At 38.4% G+C, this 21,482-nt stretch overlaps 1 protein-coding gene across 3 annotated transcripts in view; it reads left to right on the top strand.

Annotated features, from left to right (window-relative positions):
* The window catches only part of RNF115 (ring finger protein 115), a 75,991-nt gene that overhangs the window by 16,280 nt on the left and 38,229 nt on the right, over positions 1-21,482 (top strand). For 2 of the 3 annotated variants that reach the window (XM_024989690.2, XM_059884842.1), the window contains exons 2-4: positions 5,031-5,089; positions 5,835-5,886; positions 8,620-8,662. In XM_024989690.2, the coding sequence (XP_024845458.1) occupies positions 5,080-5,089; positions 5,835-5,886; positions 8,620-8,662 (105 nt within the window). In that variant the 5' untranslated portion in view covers positions 5,031-5,079. 3 annotated transcript variants of the gene reach the window in all.

Raw genomic sequence — 21,482 nt, forward strand, 5'->3', positions numbered from 1 at the left:
AGTGATTTTGGAGCAGTGATTTTGGAGCTCAAGAAAGTAATATCTGTCACTGTTTCCACTTTTTCCTCTTCTGTTTGCCATGAAGTGATGGGACTAGATGTCATGATGATCTTTTTTTGAATGTTGAGTTTTAAGCCAGGCTTTTCACTCTCTTCTTTCACCCTCATCAAGAGGTTCTTTAGTTCCTCTTTGCTTGCTGTCCAACAGAGTAGCCCAGACTTGTGTGACTGCTCAGGGCTTTAAGACTCAGAAAGCAGAAACTGTTAGGCAGTTAAGAACATTGTCTGGAATTAGCTCAGTATTCTATAGGTAAAGAAGTCACAGGGCTCTCCAGATTCAGTGATCTGGTTCTTAGAACTGGGATCATGAAGCGAGAACTTGTACATTTCTCTACTCTAAATCACTGTGATTCTTGCTTCAAGTCTCACTTCTGTCTTCCCAATTATGATATCTACCTTCTGAAATTATTTTCTTTTTATCACAGTTCTAAACATCATTGAAAGTTCAGGATCAGTGTAGATGACCCTTTAAAGACCTTACTTACTCCATGGTGGGAATGTAAATTGATACTGTCACTATGGAGAACATTATGGATACTGCTTAAAAAACTAGGAATAGAATTGCCATATGATGCGACAATCCCAGCATTGGGCATGTACCCTGAGAAAACCATAATTGAAAGAGCCACATGTACCCCAGCTTTCGTTGCAGCACTATTTACAACAGCTGGGACATGAAAGCAACGTAGAGGTCCATTGACAGATGAGTTAATAAAAAAGTTGTGGTACATACATACAATAGAATATTACTCAGCCATAAAAAAGACTACATTCAGTCCTAATGAGGTGGATGAACCTAGAGCCTGTTATACAGAGTAAAGTAAGTCAGAAAGAGAAAAACAAATATCGTGTATTAACACATATATATGGAATCTAGGAGCCTGTTTGCAGGGCAGCAGTGGAGACGCAGACATAAAGAAGAGACTTGTGGACAAAGTGAGGAAAGAAGTGGCTGGGGCCAATCGAGAATGTAGCGCGGAAACATAACTTACCATATGTAAACCAGATAGTGAAAATTTGTTGTATGATGCACCGAGCTCAAGTCAGGTGCTCCGTGACACAACCTAGGGGGGTGGGATGGGTAGGAGGTGGGAGGGAGATTTAAGAGGGAGGGGGCATATGTGTACCTATGGCTGGTTCATGTTGTTGTATGGTAGAAACCAACACAATATTGTAAAGCAGTTATCCTCCAATTAAAAATTTTAAAAATACATGTATAATATTTCTATATATGCTTAATGTTGATTATGAAATAAATGTGATTCAGTTCAGTCACTCAGTCGTGTCCGACTCTTTGCGACCCCATGAACTGCAGCACGCCAGGCCTCCCTGTCCATCACCAACTCCCGGAGTTCACTCAAACTCACGTCCATTGAGTCGGTGATGCCATCCAGCCATCTCATCCTCTGTTGTCCCCTTCTCCTCCTGCCCCCAATCCCTCCCAGCATCAGAGTCTTCGCATGAGGTGGCCAAAGTACTGGAGTTTCAGCTTTAGCATACAATAATAATTGTATAATTATTACACCCTCTACTCCCATAGCTGCATCTTGCACTTTGTGATCATCCAGAACATTGCTTCTTTTGAAATCTTAGGCTTCACTATCCCATGAGCAGGCCCCAACTTCTTAAACTTCCAGCTCTTTTAGTTGTTTACTTCCACTCTAACCATTCTCTGATTGTATTAGATTCTGGTACTTTGACTCCTAGTTGTGAGGTGTGTGGCAAGTAATTTCATGTTTGTTTATTCAGTAAATGTTTATTGAATACCTGACTGTCTTAGGGATATAATGGTAAACAAAATTGATCTGAACCCTGCCTTTATGAAACTTAAAGCTTTCTGAATGGTTACAGACATTAAGAAAGCATTAAACAAATATATAATTACAAACTGTGATAAGTGCTATAAAGGAATGAATTAGGAGCCATAAGGAGAAAATAAGAAGAGGAGGGGACATGGATAGGAATCTGCCTGCCAATGCAGGGGACACAGGTTCAATCCCTGGTCCAGAAGAATTCCGCATGCTACAGAGTAGCTAAGCCTCCTGCACCACAACTACTGAAGCCTGTGTGCCTAGAGCCTGTGCTCCGCAACAAGAGAAGCCACTGCGATGGGAAGCCCATGCACTGCCATGATGAATAGCCCCTGCTTGCTGCAACTAGAGAAAGCTCACACACAGCAATGAAGACTCAGTGCAACCAAAAATAAATAAATTCTTTTTAAAAAGAGGAGGAAAGCACTTTAGACTGAATGGTGAAAGAGGGGCTTTCCAACGTGACCTCAAAATGGAGACCTAAAAGACTGGAAGTCCCTTGCCATGCAAAGAGTTAGGGGAATAGTGTTTTCAGTTGTAGGAGCAGAATGTGTGAAAGCTTGAGGCAGGGATCAGCTTGATGAGTTAGAATAATTGAAAGGTTTTTGTGACTGGAATTCACTGAGGCAGGTAGCCTGAAATGAGGTTGGCAAGTTAAACAGGGACCAGCTGAATCAAGGCCTTGCAAGTCATTTTTAAGAGTTTGATTTTATTCTGAGTGTTTCTGGAAATAGTTGAAAGGTTTTAAGATGGGATGATATGGTCTGTTTTATGTTTTAGAAAGATAATTCTGAATTTATCATGCAGAACAGATGGGAAGAGGCTGGAAGAGAAGCAGGACAGCACTTAAGAGGGAACTTATTCATTGTTTAGAGCCAGTGCTGGCTTGGGTTATGATAGTGTGGCAAAAAGGCAAGGAGTAGATTTGAGAAATGTGTTCGCAGTAGAAGTACCGGGATTTGATGGTTGGATGTGGAAGATGACAGAGACGGAGGAGTCAGGAGTGACTCCCGAGTTTTCCAGTAGGAACAAATTTGATATGCCACCTCTTGATAAGTGTGTGTGTGTAAGAGAGAAAGAGCATGACAGAGAAGACATTTGAAGATAAATGAATCTGGAGTCCAGAAGAGTGACCTGGGTTAGAGATAACACATTTGGGAGTTGTTCCACCTAGAGGATATTTATTTATTTTTATTTTTTTATTTTTCATGTGAAGCAATGGGAATGAATGAGAGAGGAAGAGAAAAGAAAGAGGAGGGCCTGACACTGGGGTGCAAATCACAAATTACAACATTTTTTAATTGATTTTTTTCTTTTTAAATTTAAACATTAAAATAGATTTAAGGTTTTCTAAAGGCCATCTCACTTGCTTTCAGATAACTTTCTTTGTGGGAGAGAAGGAATATAGTTCTGCTACTACAAAGGAATATAGTTATCCTCCCCTGGGAGGATAGGGGATGAGGAGCAGAGGGAGGGGCTCAGAATTTATATGTTCTCCAGATTGTTTCCTGCCTGGAGTAATTCACAGTATGCCCATTATTAGTGTTTCTCATCTTTCATGTGTGTAGAGAAGAAAAAAGGTTGAGAGTCTCTGCTCCACAGGATAAATTTCATGGTAATCTGAAGTTTTCCGTATCCTGGTTTCAGCCTGCCTATTCACATTCATCATACCATTCCCCTCCAACCACCATGCATGCTGTATTCTATTGTTACAATTTTTAACTCATAATTTCCATTTTTATTGAGCAGATAGACTAATATTTTAAGTCTCTGTTTCAGGTAAAGCTTCCCCTGATTCCCTCAGGAGAACTTTGGTATTTGTTTATATTCCCAGTGTGCATTGCTTAAAGCAGTTGTTTTATTAAATTTAAATGTTTTTCTTGCATTGACTGCTCACCAAACTAGTCTTCTTGACAGAAGGGATTGGTTTTTTTCTTTACGCCTCTTTTAAGAAAGCATTTGAATGTTTGAGTTACATTTCTGACTGTCTTTGAGTAGGCAAATACAGCTTACATTTCCTTCTTATAAGACAAACTTTGGGATTTAGAAAATATAGCGAGCAAGAAAATAGTTGAAGATGTCTTTCCCAGATCTATTGTAATAGGTATTAATAGTTAAAATATACTTTTTAAAATTGTGGTAAAGCAACCTCTGAAGTATATTCTTTCTTATCAGCCCCAATGTTGTTCAGTCACGTCCAACTCTCTGTGACCCCATGGACTGTAGCCCTCCAGGCTGCTCTGTGCATGGGATTCTCCAGACAAGAATTCTGGAGTGAGTAGCCATTCCCTTCTCCAGGGGATCTTCCTGACCCAGGGATCAAACCCCGGTCTCCCTCATTGCAGGCAGATTCTTTACTGTCTGAGCCATCCAATTAGAGCCCTGGAGTGGAGAAATCCATCAAGGTAACCCAGAAGTTCTAGACACAGATAATTGGCCCAAAAGCTTGATATTTAATTAAAAGAAATATTCCTGGTAGTGAAGGAAATAGAAACTGATCTAATGGAATTATTCTGGTTATTTGAATTAACATGTCTATAGAATACCTGAGAATATTTAAATTTTATTTGGAACCATTGATAATCAAAAAATAGGTTAGAAGTATTGTAAAACTTCACTGTAAATTTCTAGTCTGGAATTGATTTATTCTGTGATTAAATCAATCAATTTATTCTGTGATTCAGTTTGTGTCTCCTGCATTGTTTAGAGCCAGTGCTAGCTTGGTTTATGATAGTGGGGCAAAAAGGCAAGGAGTAGATAAAGGAAAAAAATAGCATAGCAGGAAAAAAACAGCAATTTCTATACCCATTGAGTATTACAAACTTTTACTGCTCTGATACATTTCTTGGAGCATTTTCACTAGATTTGAAGAAAGAATTAGATAATGAACTCATTACAGTTAAAAAAAAAAGTTCAAGTTAAAAAAACAAACTTTGACATTCTTCCTTTTAGCTTTCAGTGGGAATCACTTATGAAGCCATTCTATAATTATCACATGGAATTCATTACTTGCCGGAGTATAACAGAAAAAATTATCCTGAGAGTCAGCAAGTACAAACAACATTTCACAACATCAGCTTGTGTACTGCATATTGTTCTGTAACTATATACTTAGCTTTCTGGTGAAAAACTCTCATTTATGTCTTCCTTTCTTTTATAGGAATATATTTGTCCCAGATGTGAATCAGGTTTTATTGAAGAAGTGACAGATGATTCCAGGTATAGTACAAGCCCATGAATAAATCAGGCATTCTCTTATCAAAATTATGTTTTTTAACATCAACTGAATGAATAGAAAGAAATTTGTTTTATAACTTACACTCTCTGCTGAGAGAGAAGAAAAGCAGCAGAGAAAAGGGGAAGAAAAATGGGGAAATTAGGAAAATGTTGTGATAGTAGGTGTCTTGAGATCTACTGTGGCGTTCCTGGGAAACCTCTGTATCCCTATCAGAGTAAATTTGGTGAGTTTTCGTATATTTTCTGAGACTTTAGGGTTTCTCTTGGATTATTGGTTGGTTTTTGGTGACTACTCTTGCCTGAAAGTAGATTGCTCTTATACCCCTTTGGTGGGCTGGGGAGCAACTTCTGACAAAGATTGCCTAGTAAGATAAACAGGCTGTTCTAGCCAGGGAAACTGAGTTGTTATTCTTGAGGAAGCCTTGGGCCCCTTGTGCTTATTAGGATTATTGTGGTCAAACATATCATCTTGCCACTGTAGTATTAGTGTGTTGTTAATGCTTGAAATTGGCTCTTGTTGCTCTTACTGATGGTATACAACCTATAAAAGGGGAAAGTTATTTCTGAAAGTGACAATGTTACATATTCCTTCTTGGTTAATATGAATAAAACTATGAAAGTGTAATAAAAAGTAGAATAGTGTTGATAGGAGGGCTTCTTTTAATATTGGAATGACTTTGGGGGTTTTAATGACAGTAAATAATTCCTTTACTGTTGCTGTTGGCAGAATATAAAGTTGAAGTTCCCTTCCACAACCAGGAAAAACTACACATTTTACAGTATGTACAATCAGTTTAACTTTATTAACGATCAGTGATTATTATATGTATAATCTGACCTGAAGCTTCTGGGGCAACATATGGCATGAAGATCTAGTTTGCTACAAACACTTGATGTAATAATCTTGGTTTTAAATAACACAATACCAGCTCAATCTATAAGATTAGCATGAAGGCAAAATTAGCGATTTTGTGTGGATGGCATGCTAACTTGGGATAGCTTTTTATTTGTGCTGTTATAATTGCATCATATACTTGTTTCAAGCAGGGTATGCTCTGCATGTGTTATAGAGCATGTTGTGTTTTGCGGGAGCGTTTTTTTCAAAGGTTTTGAATACTAATCCTGGTTTCTACAAGATGAATCTTTGCTAGAAGGAAACTGAATTCTATGGATCCTGCTCTCACTTGACTTAATCTTTTATTTGTGCTTTTGTGAGTCAAAGATTGTCTTGTACAGGTGCTATTGGTAGCAGATATTCAAATACAAAGGTGATGTCTTTTGAAAGATCAGTGTTTTAAATAGTTGAAGAAATCTGCTTAGAATCAGTGTCTTAGAGGTAGCAGGGTATTTATTCCCTTCTATAAAGTTTATGAACATTTGCTGATTTGAATACTTAGCAATTACAGTGTTATGTAGTGGATGGTAAAAATTAATGAGAGCAAGTCCTTATGTGAACATTGGATAATGGGTTCCATTTGCTGTTAGACATTCATCTGGAGGAACATCTTGTAAATTTACTTAAGCTTTGTAACATTTCTCAGAAAAATGTAATTGTTTTTACTGTCCCTTCTCTGTGATTAGCCCTATCATTCTTTTTAAAAAATTATTTATTTGTTTGTTTATTTGTGGCTGTGCTGGGCCTTTGTTGCTGTGCATGGGCTTCTTACTAGGTGCTGCGAGCAGGGGCTACTCTAGTTGTGGCGCTCAGGCTTCTCATTGTGGTGGCTTCTCTTGTTGTGGGCCAAGGGCTCTATGGCCAGTGGGCTTCAATAGTTGTGGCACGTGGGCTCTACAGTGGGGCTCAGTAGTTGCAGCTCCCAGGCTCTACAGCACGGGCTCAAGGGTTGTGGTGTACAGACTTGGTTGCCATGCTGCATGTGGGATCTTCCTGGATCGGGGATTGAACCTGTGTGTCCTGCATTGGCAGGTGGATTCTTCACCACTGAGCCACCAAGGAACCCCAGCTCTGTCATTCTTAATATACAAAGGAATTTTAAGGAAAGGGAAGGCTGGGGGAGTTGCAGGGATAGAAGAACCCTAAAAGAAAGAGTTGATAACTTTAATTACCAAAGATACCTGAATCCTTGAAGCTATCAATATATGGTAAAGGCAGTAAGAGCCCTGGAAGCCTTTCTAGGCTTGAGCAATAAGATAGATACACAGTGGTAATTTAATTATTTATCTAGCATAGAGGTACTGGTAATTTGGGGCTTGTTCTACAGAGGAAGTGTTTTTTTACAAAAGACATTTTAACTTCTGAAACAAATAACAGTTGTCAAATGGTTTCTAATCAGAGAATAAGGCTGCCATAGACAGAGAATGGCATTAGCTTTTGTTTTTTCACTTTTGGTTCCAGACTAACCAGGGTGTGTATGTTTTCTCAATGAGCTGAGTGCAGTGCCTGGATTACTACTGTAATTCTGAAAATGAAAGCTGCCCTAGTAATTTGTGTACTTTATATCATTGGGGTGAGTGTGTGCATGCGGGTGTGCTAATGTGTGTACTTTTGTGCCCTTGTATGTGTCTTGAAGTAAAAGTGATATTCAACAATTCTTGTGATTCTTTCCATCCCCCTTCTTTCAAAGTGTTTTAGCCAGTTTTCTCTCTTTGCAAATTTCATGGGGACAGTGGGATCTAATATTTTTTCCTGGTCTTTGGGAGTTGGTTTACACATGCAATATTAATTCAGTAACGTTTACTTTTGAGTTTTCAATGCAGGATATAATAAAGCAGTGTTATCAAAAGTGCTGAGTGCTCTGTCTAATGGCTGATACATAATAAATACATGTATTTGTGGTATTAATAAAATACAGTCTTTACCTTCTGAACTTTATGTTTCTGAAAGAAGGGTAAGAAGTAGAAATGGATGAAACAAGTTCTAGATATGTATAATACAAGGTGTCAAATTTAGAATCAAAGTCAAGAGTGCAGAGGGCTGTGGAAGAGTCTTGTTTGGTGAGTTTAGTAAAGTCTTAATGGAGGATGACTCTGAGGGGTGGGTAAGATAATCACCATCAGAAGAAAAAATATGTATTGAGCCCTTTTATAAGATGCTAAATATTGTACCAGACCCCTTGCATTACTAATTTTTAATCATTTCTAGTAGTTTCAAATGTTGTGTGTTCATCTGATGGTTAGTGGTTTTTTAGTGAAATATTATTTGGAGAATCTAGTTTTATTTTTTAGCTTCTGAGAATAAATATTTTTCTTCCTTTACTCAGATTTGAGTTGCATTGCTGGCTGTGGGTCCTTCTTCCTTCCCTGTGATGGCCCCTGTCTCTAATTTTCTTCACTTGGTTTATCCTTGATTTTGTAGTTTGTTATAGTATTTTTCATAGATTAATCTACATGCAAGTTCTTCATAATTTCCTTTGTAGGTGTCACATTGGAATGAGTTATTTTTCTTTATTGGGATTTGTTCTCACTGTACCATTCTATATTTAGGTTCTGGGAGGGAAGCTTACTCCTGGGAATAGAAAATAGAATCACTTCTCATTGCTTTTTCTCTTCAGTTTTTTAGGTGGTGGCAGCAGCACATCAACACAATTTTCCGAGGTAAGTGTTCCTTTGGCTCTATGGATTCTTTAGGTAGTGGCCTCGTGCTACAACGGTGACAGTGCAACAAAACCTCAGAATGTTTAAGGGAAATGTAGGCAAGAGTAGTCTTAGAAGGATTTGTGTTCAGTAGTTGGGGCTTTGGCATGTTATTTTTAGTAAACCTTTGATTAGGAGGTATTATCAGTTATTTTCTGCTTCTATATTGTGTATATAGTGTGAGAATGTAAAGCTTGTGTTTTTTTTTAATAACTGTGTGCAGACTCTTAGTGGTGTGACAGTCAAGTAAAGAGCAGGGGATGAGTTATAACTGAAGTCACATTGAGGCACAGTCTACAGTTTTACACAGAGGAACTGGTTTCTAGAGATTACCTTTAATGAATATGGTAATTTGGTATATGTTTTGGAATTTGGGTGCCAGATTAAGGATAAGATATTTACTTGCCTTCCAGGTCTCACGATAGGACCTATAGTTAATTTCCAGTTCTTTATATAATGTGGGTTCTCTTACCGCGAAGCACAAACTCTGGGGCATGTGGGTTTCAGTAGTTGTGACAGGTGGACTCAGTAGATGTGGCTCTCGGGCTCTAGAGCATAGGCTCAGTAGTTGTGGTGCACAAGCTTAGTTGCCATGTGACATGTGGGATCTTTCTGAATCAGTGAGCGAACCCATTTCTCCTGCATTGGCAGGTGGATTCCTTACCCTGGAGCCACCAGGGGAGCCCTAAGGTGTACAGTTTTAAGTAACACTAAGTACTTTTTGTTTATAAGCATTAAGAGACTATATCTCACAAGCGTAGACCCCTCTGCCTACAGAAAACACTGGTTTGCTTTTGCTCCTACTGCCATATAGTTTGGTTAGCTCTAGAAAGCTAACAGATGCTAAAAGAAAAAAAAAAATTAAATCCCATAATCGGAATTTCTTTGATTTCAGAATCACATTAACCTTTTTTGGAAATAGTTCAAGTTTTGAGAACAAGCAAAACTTCTTAGTATTTATTTGTGTATAAAGTAAAACTGTATTTGCAGGTGTGTCTGAAAACTGGTATTCAGTAAGAAGCCCATAAAACCCTAAGCTTCTCTCCTTTATCCTCTGAAAATTATTTTAAGACTTGCAGCTCCCAGACTTTTTTTTTTTTTTGCTACACCGTGCAGCTTGTAGGATCTTAGTTCCTACAAGCAACTAAGGAACAAACTAGGTTTGTTCAAACAAACCAGGGATTGAACCCAGGCCCCAGTAGTGAAAGCACCAAGTCCTAACCACTGGGCCACCAGGGAATTCTCAGCTCCCCAGACTTTTTGTGTTATTAGATATAGTCAAGAAACTTAATGTTTGGGTAACAATCCTGTTTTAGTAAGGGTATTTTCTATTACTTATGGTCTGTGGTACTTCCCAATATCCGGTATTAAGCTTTTTACCTAACTCTGAACTGACTTGGTATGTGGGTTGGTTAGTGTGATTCAAGATAGATTATGTCTTTAAACTCCCATTTTCTTGTTTTGATGGATGAAAAAACATTACTTAAAATTGATTCTGCTCACCAGGCATGAAAGCCTTTCCAGTTTTAGTAGTTTTTTTTTCCTTGTGTGTGCTATTCCCGATAACACAGATTGTCACTTACTGGTTATACATATGCAGAGGAAAAACTTCATCTGATTTTCCTTAAGTGTTCTCTTTTAGGAGATGGAAATACAAGTTTTATAGTTATGACTCACTAGGAGAAGATGCATTCAGAAGAAAAATAAATATATATATTTAGTCAGTTTCCCAACTTTAGTAATGCTAAATCTGACACTGCATGAGTTATCCTTCAGGTGTTGAAGTAATTTTGCCTAGTTATAGCCTGTGACATCATGTTCTTCAGGATTTGTAGCAAGGGCATGATTACACCCAGTTTTCCCTTGTCATCAAAGGGAATATTTCAGTTTTCTCCTTTTAAAATATTTTGCACTTATATAGAAAAAAACCTGTCTTTTAATATTGTATAAGTTGTCAAGGATTAAAAAAAACAGCTAAGAAGTATATATTGAGTGCACTTCCAGCACTCTGCTAGAAGTTAGGGCAAGAAACAAATGTTACAGTTGCCTTGAGTGCAAGGAACTTATAATTTAGTTGGGGAGCAAGTGCAAACATATGAAACAAGTATGGATACAAGAAAGAATGTACAGAGGGTATAATAAACTTACTGTGGGGTGTATGTGACAGACAGTAGAAAGGACAGATTAGGTGTGCTGCTGTCTTTGAAAAGACTAAGATGTTTAGGAAAAGAGGTCAAATGACATAGTGATATGCCCAGATCCAGATTGCCTGAGTTTAAATCCTGGGTCTACTGCTTACTGACTGTGTAACCTGGGCAAAATTACTTAGAATTTTTCAGTGCCTCTGTTTCCTCCTTTGTAAATTGGGGAAAATAATAATACCTACCTCCGGGTTGTTGTGAGGATTGAGTTGATACATGCCAGGTGTGTGGGCCAGTGTGCCTGCCGAATAGTGAGTGCTTAATAAATTTTAGCTGTTAATAATACTTCATGGAGAAGGTAAAACAAGGCTTCGAGTACTAGAGCCTCAAAAGGTAGGTGGAATTTAGATAAACAAAGAGATGAGAAAACACAAACACTTTTCCTCTAGACAGCGTTCATAGGCTTTAAGTTCATAATTATACCCATATCCCTAGAGGAGAAGCCTGGAAAGAAAATTATGTTTGGAAACAAGAGTTGTTTTTCTTTTCTATATTTCAGTTGATAATTCCAGCAAATGCTTATGCTCAGTTTTGCTCTATTTTTCTTCAGAGTTGCTTGTACAATGAAGAGATTATTTTCTTAATTAGTATTTATTAATGCTGGATTCTTAAAACACTAGATATATTAGAAGAGGCTTAGTTCAAGCATGCATATGTGTATGTGTGTGTGTATGTGTGTGTGTGTGTATATATATATTTTTTTTTTTCCTGAATGAGATCTGGGGTGGGGGAACAGGAAGAGTGGATGAGGATGGAGAAGAGTTGCCAGTGAAATGGGAACTATGTTTGAGTAATGTGTGAGGGTTGGTGGAGAGTGAATTTAGAAATGTTGCTAACAGATTGTAGAGAGAGAGGACATAGCTATACTGAGGCCCCTGTTGATAATCTGGGGAATTGAGCCCATTGCTATCTGAGCATTTAATTGATTACTTGAAAGCTTCTGACCATGACCTGGTGCCAGTGAGACATCTGATCTGAAAGTCGCAGCTTTCCTGAGTATATCACTTCAGTGCAAGAGTGGCTATGGCTTCTGATTCATATTAGCAAAAATAAGATAGATGGTTTTCTAGAAAAAGAACTCCCAGGTGTTCAAGAAGGCAAGGTGCTCTGAGCAGCCTGATTTATATTTATTTAAATAAAATTTGTTTTGGTACATATGCAGCATTGCATTGGGCAATAAAAAAGGTGTTAAAATGCATCTGGAGTTCCACTATTCTAAGAGCCCCCTTTCTTTCTATATTTCCTTTCAGGTTTTGTCCTGAGGCATAGATACTGAAAGATACTATAACAACGTTAATAAGATTTTTAAAAAGTCTTCCATATTATCATTACCTTATTTTTTATTTCATCCTTTCCTTCCCTCCCTTTCTCATTTTCTTTCTTTCTTTCTCATACTTTCCATTTCTCACATTCATGCTTCATAACTGTTTTCAGATATAATCATAGAATATGCTATGTTATATTTCTGATTTTTAAAATTTACTTAGGATTATAGCACAATTTTTTTTCTTATCTTTTCATAATTATAAGAGTTATATTTTATGACTTCATATTCTTTCATGAATTCTCTATATTAAACTGTTATCCTGTATTAAAACATGTCTGGCTATACATGATGGTTGATCATTGATCATACCTCTTCACTTCATCTCAGAGTCTAGAACATGTTGAGAAGTAAAGCATGGATGCTAGGGAGATGGAAATAAAGATTTAATTTTTATTCAGTGAAATTGAAAACCGCATTTGATCTGTGGCCAAATGGACATCCTAAGTCTGCACAGGATGTCCCTCCTGAGAATTAGAGCCAGCAGAGCAGGCACAAATACTCAGAACCACTTCTTTGGCCTTTGTGCAGGGCCCTTATACATGAACTCCATCAACTGGAGAAATGTGACTTAGCAGATGTTAGGTTTTTACAACCTACCAATCAGGTACATCATTTCTCTGGTAGGAAAAAGTAATGAGGAATGAATAAAGAGGTTAGAAGTGGACGTGAAAGCTCTTGGGTCTTCCCTTCTCACCTTTGAGTTTAGTAATTCAAGTCTGTAGTTAGCAAGGATCTGGGACTAGTACCTCTGGCATTTAGGCGAGGAGATGAGTAGTCTGGGAGGGCAATATTATGTCTACCTTCATGAAGTCTCTCTCCAGTACCAACTATGGTCTTTTTGTGTATGCTCCTGGGACCTGTGGAGAAGGCTCTGAAGTAATCAAGAACAACATTAAATTAAGCTGAGCTAAATAAAATTGTTGATATTCTATTGTTCTTGACTTACAAAGATGGTAATTTTAAATGATTAAACCTAGTAAAAGTTAAAGATTTCAAATCTTTAACTTTCTTTTCCCAAGAAAGTCTTCCTTTTAGCTGTTTGCTTTTCTTCTCAGTCTCAGCCAGAAGGCTTGTACTCAAATGCTGGGTAGAGTTTGGATTCTTTAAGCAGCTGCACCCTGGATGTGCTCTTAAAGGTTGAATTAATTCAACCGAATCTTTCATCTGTCTCACTTCTTAGTATAAAGAGTTAAAAGACCTCATTTCACAGTGCTGCCTACTTCACATCCAGTCCATTTGGAAATATCAACTCCAGAACTCTTCAGCAGTTGTTCAAAGAATAACTGTGTTTCTCTAATTCACTACTAAGTTCACACAGAATTGGTAATTCTGTTGCCAAGCAAAGAACGTAATGTAAACTCAATGGTAACTGAAGGAAGAAGAATGAAACAAAAAATAGTTTTGGTGTCAGCCTTGCCAGTTTTTTGTTCAGTGACTGCCAGTTGACCACATCTATAGCCTGTAAGCTTAAACTCGTTTGGAAAAAGTGCTTTTCAAGAGATAAGTTATGGCACAGTGTTTACGTTTTAAGGGGTGAGTGGGTACTGGACATCGTATTTTTTCTTTGTGAATAGCACTTGAATACTCTGTATTTTTATAAAATTTAGGAATTTTATATTTGATTGAAAACTTGTTATCCAGGCTACGTAGAGACCTCTTAAAATGGAATAATGAGAAAACAACCCATTTTTAGAAAATTGCAAAAGATTTAAACAATCTCCTTTACCAAAGAAGGTGTATAGATGGCAAAAGAAACCTCAACATCATTAGTTGTTGTTTGTTGTTGTTGTTTAGTTGTTTCTGATTCTTTGTGACTGCATGGACTGCAGCATGCCAGGCTCCTCTGTCCCCCACTATCTCCTGGAGTTTGCTCAAATTCATGTCCATTGAGAAGTTAGGAAAATGCCCATTAAAACCACAATGAGGGAATTCCCTGGCAGTCCAGTCATTAGGACTCTCGATCTTCCACTGGAGAGGGCATTGTTCAATCCCTGGGTGGGAAACTAAGATCCTCATGCTGCGTGGTATGGCCAAAAACAAACAAAAAAAACAACTCATCAAAGTGAGCTACTACATAGTTATTAGGATGGCTAAACTTTACAAGACTGAGGATATTAACTTTTGGTAAGGCTGTGGAGCAACTAAAATTGAAAAATGGTCCAACCACTTTAGCAAACAGGCTTTTTTTTTTTTTTTTTTTAAGAAATATCAGCCATATGATTTAACCATTATACTCTCCTAAGATAGGTACATAATTGTGCATAGCAACTATTGTAATAATAAAAATTAGAAACATTCCAAGTGCCCATCAACAGGTGGATGGATAAACAATTATGGTATATCCATAGTATGGAATACTACTCAGCAATATAAAGTATGTGGAATGTGACTCAACATAAACCCTTGATTCATGTAAAACTTAGAATGAATCTCAAAATAATTAAGCTGAGTGAAAGAATACATATAGTATGATTCCCTTTACATGAACTCCTAGAAAGTATAAAATTCGAGAAAGTGCAAATCACGGAGTGATCATTGGCTCCTTGAGGGCAGGGAGGGGCAGGAGGAGGGGATTACCAAGATGCATTAGGAAACATATGGAGGTGATGAAAATGTCCTGTATCTTGATTTAGTGCTTTTGTAAAATTTCTTGTGAACTTTTTTCAAAATTGCATTTCTTAAATTAGTAATTTTGAAATTGCCCTCAGCTGACTCATCTCTGTAGATCATAATGGTTTTTTTGTGAACTTTTTTCAAAATTGCATTTCTTAAATTAGTAATTTTGAAATGGCCCTCAGCTGACTCATCTCTGTAGCTCATAATGGTTTTTTTTTTTTTTTTTTTACCACTATCTAATTCTAAGACTTTTTCATCACCCCTGGAAGAAACCCTATATCCATTAGTAGTCACTCCTTTTTCTTCCCAGTTCCCCCAGCTCTAGGAAACCATCAGCTGATTTTCTGTTTCTGTGGTTTTGCCTGTTTAGGACATTTGATATAAATGGAATGAATGATACAGTATGTGACCTTTGTGACTGACTCACTTAACATAATGTTTTCTTGACATATCTCTGTTTTATAGCACGAATCAGTATTTAATTCTTTTTTATGGCTGCAGGATCTGCTGTATGGATATACTACATTTTGTTTATCTGCTTATCAGTTGATGGACATTTCCATTATTTACACTTAACCGTTTTGGATAACATTGCTGTGAATATGTATAATTTTTTTCTGTATGTATTTTCTGTGTTCTCAAGTATATAAGTAGGAGGGAAATTGCTGGGCCATATAGTAACTCTTTAACTTTTCAAAGAATTGACCATAATATTTGAGGTGCTCATAAAATCATGGTTCAGTTCAGTTTCTCAGTTGTGTCCCACTCTTTGTGACCTCATGGACTGCAGCATGCCAGGCCACCCTGTCCATCACCAACTTCTGAAACTTGCTCAAGCTCAAGTCCATTGAGTTGGTGATGCCATCCAACCATCTCATCCTCTGTCGTCCCCTTCTCTTCCTGCCTTCAATCTTTCCCAGCATCAGGGTCTTTTCCAAGGACTGAGTTCTTCACATCAGATGGCCAAAGTATTGGAGCCTCAGCTTCAGCATCAGTCCTTCCAATGAATATTCACGACTGATTTCCTTTACGATTGACTGGTTTGATCTCCTTGCTGTCCAAGGAACTCTCGAGTCTTCTCCAACACCACAGTTCAAAAGCATCAGTTCTTTGGAGCTCAGCTTCCTTTATGGTCCCAACTCTCACATCCATACATGACTACTGGAAAAACCATAGTTTGACTAGACAGACCTTTGTTGGCAAAGTAATGTCTCTGCTTTTTAATATGCTGTCTTTGTCTAGATTGGTCATAGCTTTTCTTCCATGGAGCAAGCGTCTCTTAATTTCATGGCTGCAGTCACCACCTGCAGTGATTTTGGAGCCCATGAGAATAAAGTCTGTTACTGTTTCCATTGTTTTCCCATCTATTTGCCATAAAGTGATGGGACTGGATGCGTGCCGTGATGATAATTTTTTGAATGTTGAGTTTTAAACCAGCTTATTCACTCTCATCTTTCACTTTCATCAGGAGGCTCTTTAGTTCTTCTTTGCTTTCTGCCATAAGGGTGGTGTTATATGCATATCTGAAGTTACTGATATTTCTCCCTGCAGTCTTGATTCCAGCTTGTGCTTCATCCAGCCTGGCATTTCGCATGATGTATTCTGCATATAAGTTAAATAAGCAAGGTGACAATATATACAGCCTTGATGTACTCCTTTCCTAATTTGGAACCAATCTGTTGTTCCATGTTCAGTTCTAGCTGTTGCTTCTTGACTGCATACAGATCTCTCAGGAGGCAGATAAGGTGGTCTGGTATTCCCATCTCTTGAGAATGTTCCACAGTTTGTTGTGATCCACACAGTCAAAGGCTTTGGCATAGTCAATAAAGCAGAAGTAGATATTTTTCTGGAATTTTCTTGCCTTTTCAATGATCCAACAGATGTTGGCAATTTGATCTCTGGTTCCTCTGCCTTTCCTAAATCCAGCTTGAACATCTGGAAGTTCATGGTTCATGTACTGTTCAAGTCTTGGTTCAAGTTTTGCCTGGAGAATTTTGAGCATTACTTTGCTAGCGCCTACTTGACAAGCTCTGTCTTGAAAAACTGAAAATGTTACTCTGCATTGGAGGTAAAAAGATGACACTTCAGAAAATATGTGGGCTGAAATACTTACATGTTTCAATATAAAAAAGATGGAGTGACTTCCCCGGTGGTCCAGTGACTAAGACTGTGCTCCCAATGCAGGGCGCCTGAGTTGGCTCCCTGGTCAGGGAACTATATCCCACATGCAGCATACATCCTCGCTTGGAGAATTTTGAGCATTACTTTGCTAGCATGTGAAATGAGTGCAACTTCTGTAATTTGAACATTCTTTAGCATTGCCTTTCTTTGGGATTGCAATGAAAACTGACCTTTTCCAGTCCTGTGGCCACTGAGTTTTCCAAATTTGCTGGCATATTGAGTACAGCACTTTCACAGCATCATCTTTTAGGACTTGAAATAGCTCAGCTGGAATTTCATCACCTCCACTAGCTTTGTTTGTAGTGATGCTTCCTAAGGCCCACTTGACTTTGGACTCCAGGATGTCTGGCTCTAGGTGAGTGATCACACCATCATGGTTATCTGGGTCATTAACATCTTTTTTGTATAGTTCTTCTGGTTAGCCTATATAATCGTGGTTAGCTTATAGCAAATTTTGCTAATTGTCCATATCATTTATTTATTTCGCTGCACCAGGTCTTAGCTGCAGCATGTGGGCACTCTTAGTTGCATGTGGGATCTAGTTCCAGACCAGGGAGCCAACTCAGGCCCCCTGCATTGGGAGCACAGTCTTAGTCACTGGACCCCCGGGAAGTCACTCCATCTTTTTTATATTGAAACATGTTAAGTATTTCAGCCTACATATTTTTTGAAGCATCATCTTTTTACCTCCAATGTAGAGTAACATTTTCAGTTTTTCAAGATAGAGCTTGTCAAGTAGGCTGTTTCTGTGAATCTTTTGAATGTTTCACCAAAACTTTATATGGTATTCTTGTGATAACCTATGTGAGAAAATAATCTAAAATAGATTGAATATCTGTTTTTAACTTGTCTTGAATACCCAGTTTTGTTGTATGAGCTATTTTTTTCTCTTAGGCTTGTCTTAAGTCTGCTCAGAGGCAAATGACCTGAAGCTATTCTTATGCTTAGTGTTGATTTGGTATAAATTTGTGTGCTGCTGCTGCTAAGTCGCTTCAGTCATGTCCAACTCTTCAGTCGTGTCTCCCAATGGAGTGGGTTGCCATTTCCTTCTCCAGTACATGAAAGTGAAAAGTGAAAGTGAAGTCACTCAGTCGTGTCCGACTCTTAGTGACCCCATGGACTGCAGCCTACCAGGCTCCTCCATCCATGGAATTTTCCAGGCAAGAGTACTGGAGTGGGGTGCCATCGCCCTCTCCGATAGATTTGTGTGGTGTGCTCTGTTTATCAGGTGCTATATGGTCAACATACAGTAGTATCTTGGGACAAATACATTGACTACTACTATCTGTTTGCACTAATTTGCAGTTTCCAAACAAGTAGAAAATGCCTTATGCTGATGTTGAAGCTGCTTCTAAGCTTGGGTTCCTTCAGCATTTTTACAAATGTTAGATGCAATAATTCGTGTGTAATTATCAATGCAGATTACTGATATTATGAGTTTGGTGCTTAATTTTTCTTCTAATCAAAAATTTAAAATATTTATCCAAAGAAGACATATATATAGATGACCAATAGGCACATGAAAAGAGGCTCAGCATTACTAATTATTACAGAAATGCAAATCAAAACCACAGTGGTAGCTATCATGAACAAATCTACAAATAATAAATGCTGAAAAGGGTGCAAAGAAAAGGGAACATTCCCACACTGTTGATGGGAATGTAAATTGGTGCAGCCACTTTGGAGAACAGTATGGAGATTCCTTAAAAAACTAAAAGTAGGGCTTCCCTGGTGGTCTAGGGGTTAAGAATCTGCTTGCCAGTGCAGGGGACATGGGTTTGATCCCTGGTCCAGGAAGATCCCACGTGCTGTGGGCCGAGTAAGCCCGTGCACCACAACTACTAAGCCAGCCCTCTAGAACCCGTGAGCCACAACTACTGAGCCCGTGCTTCATAACTACTGAAACTTGCGTACCTTAGAGCCTGTGCTCCTCAACAGGAGAAGCCTCCATAATGACAAGCCCATGTACTACAAGCAATGAAGACCCAGCACAACCAAAAATAAATAATATTAAAAAAAAAAAACTAAAAATAGAATTAGCATATGATCCAGCAATCTCATTCCTGGGGATATATCTGGAAAAGACAAAAAGTCTAATTTGGAAAGATATGTGCACTCCAGTGTTTACAGCAGCACTATTTACAGTAGCCAAGACATGTGAAGTTGCTCAGTTGTGTCCGACTCTTTGCGACCCCATAGACTATAGCCTACCAGGCTCCTCTGTCCATGGGATTTTTCCAGGCAATAGTACTGGAGTGGATTGCCATTTCCTTCTCCAAGGGATCTTCCCAACCCAGGGCTCGAACCCGGGTCTCCCACATTGTAGACAGATGCTGTACCGTCTGAGCCACCAGGGATGCCAAGACATGAAAGCAACCTAAATGTCCACTGACAGATGAGAGGATAAAGAAGATGTGATATACACACACATGTATACATATACACAATGTAGAATATTACCCAGCCATTAAAAAATAATAATGCCATTTGTACCAACATGGATGGACCTAGAAGTTTTCATGCTAAGTGAAGTAAGTCAGACAGAGAAAGACAGATATGCAGATGATACCACCCTTATGGCAGAAAGTGAAGAAGAACTAAAGAGCCTCTTGATGAAAGTGAAAGAGGAGAGGGAAAAAGTTGGCTTAAAGCTCAACATTCAGAAAACAAAGATCATGGCATCTGGTCCCATCAGTTCATGGCAAATAGATGGGGAAACAGTGGAAACAGTGGCAGACTTTATTTTTGGGGGCTCCAGAATCACTGCAGATGGTGACTGAAGTCATGAAATTAAAAGATGCTTACTCCTTGGAAGAAAAGTTATGACCAACCTAGACAGCATATTAAAAAGCAGAGACATTACTTTGCCAACAAAGGTCTGTCTCGTCAGAGCTATGGTTTTTCCAGTAGTCATGTATGGATATGAGAGGACAGTATAATATAGATGGACTATAAAGAAAGCTGAGTGCTGAAGAATTGATGCTTTTGAACTGTGGTGTTGGAGAAGACTCTTGAGAGTCCCTTGGACTGCAAAGAAATCCAACGAGTCCATCGTAGGAAACCAGTCCTGAATATTCATTGGAAGGACTGATGTTGAAGCTGAAACTCGAACACTTTGGCCACCTGATGTGAAGAACTGACTCACTTGAAAAGACCCTGATGCTGGGAAAGATTGAAGGCGGAGGAGAAGGGTACAACAGAGGACGAGATGATTGGATGACATCACCGACTCAATGGACATGAGTTTGAGTAAACTCTGAGAGTTGGTGATGGACAGGGAGGCCTGGCGTGCTGCAGTGCATGGGGTCGCAAAGAGTCAGACACGACTGAGCAACTGAACTGAACTACACTGAGAAGGCAGTGAGATAACATATTTAAAGTGCTGAAAGAAAAAAATGGCCACCTTGAAATTCTAAATCAAGTAAAACTGTCTTCAAGAATGAAGGAGAAATTAAGGCATTCCCAGATAAACAATAGCTGAGGGAGTTCATTACTATATGGTTTATACCATCTATACAAGAAATGCAGAAGGGAGTCTTTCAGGTTTACTATAGACCTGTTGAGTTTACTTTCTGCAGTAGGACAAAAAAATATACATTTAAAAAATCAACCTCCTATAGATTCTTATACACAGAAAACAAAAAGAGAAACCTCTAGTGATGTAAGTGTTTTCTGTCTTGAAGACTGGTAAAAACTATTTTTTTAAAAAGCCCTATTATCAAGTGTTCACCAGGATTTGATACAGTGGAAACCCTTCAACACTCATGGTGGATGTGTAAATTGGTTCAACCACTTTGGAAAACAATTTGGCATTAATATAGACCATATATAAAGTTGTATAGACCACTAACAGAAACTTCCTATCTCTATAGCAGAAAACATATATAAGAATGTTCGCACTGGCTGTTTGTAATGGCAAAAAACTGGAAATACTATGTCCTTATGTTTATTGAGGGAAGAAAAGATTTTAAAAAGTGTGGCATAAAGTGTGTGTGAAAATAAATGTATTAACATGTGGAGACAGAAAAGCAAGTGCTTTCATTAGGCACTTTCATATTAATTCATAAGGCACATTTTATTTATGGATGTGTATATCTGTGGTAAAACTATTCAAGGAATGGTAAAGAAAAAATTGAGGGTAGTGGTTATCCCTGGAGGTTGGAGGAGGGAGGGACATAGGGTTTCAGTGGTTTTGGTCATATGAGCTAAGAGATGGTTACACGACCATATGTTTTCTTTTTTAAAAAATTTATTTTTACTTTTTTCGTTTGCGCTGGGCCTTCATTGCTGTGTGCAGGCTTTCTCTAGTTGACGGAGAATTGGGGCTACTCTTTGTCGCGGTGCACAGGCTTCTCATTGTGTTGGCTTTTCTTGTGGAGCACAGGCGCTAGGGCATATGGGCTTCAGTGGTTGTGGCGCAGGGACCTTGTTGGTCCACAGCGTGTGGGATCTTCTC

Source organism: Bos taurus, chromosome 3 (assembly GCF_002263795.3).
Source record: "Bos taurus isolate L1 Dominette 01449 registration number 42190680 breed Hereford chromosome 3, ARS-UCD2.0, whole genome shotgun sequence".
Lineage (NCBI taxonomy): Eukaryota > Metazoa > Chordata > Mammalia > Artiodactyla > Bovidae > Bos > Bos taurus.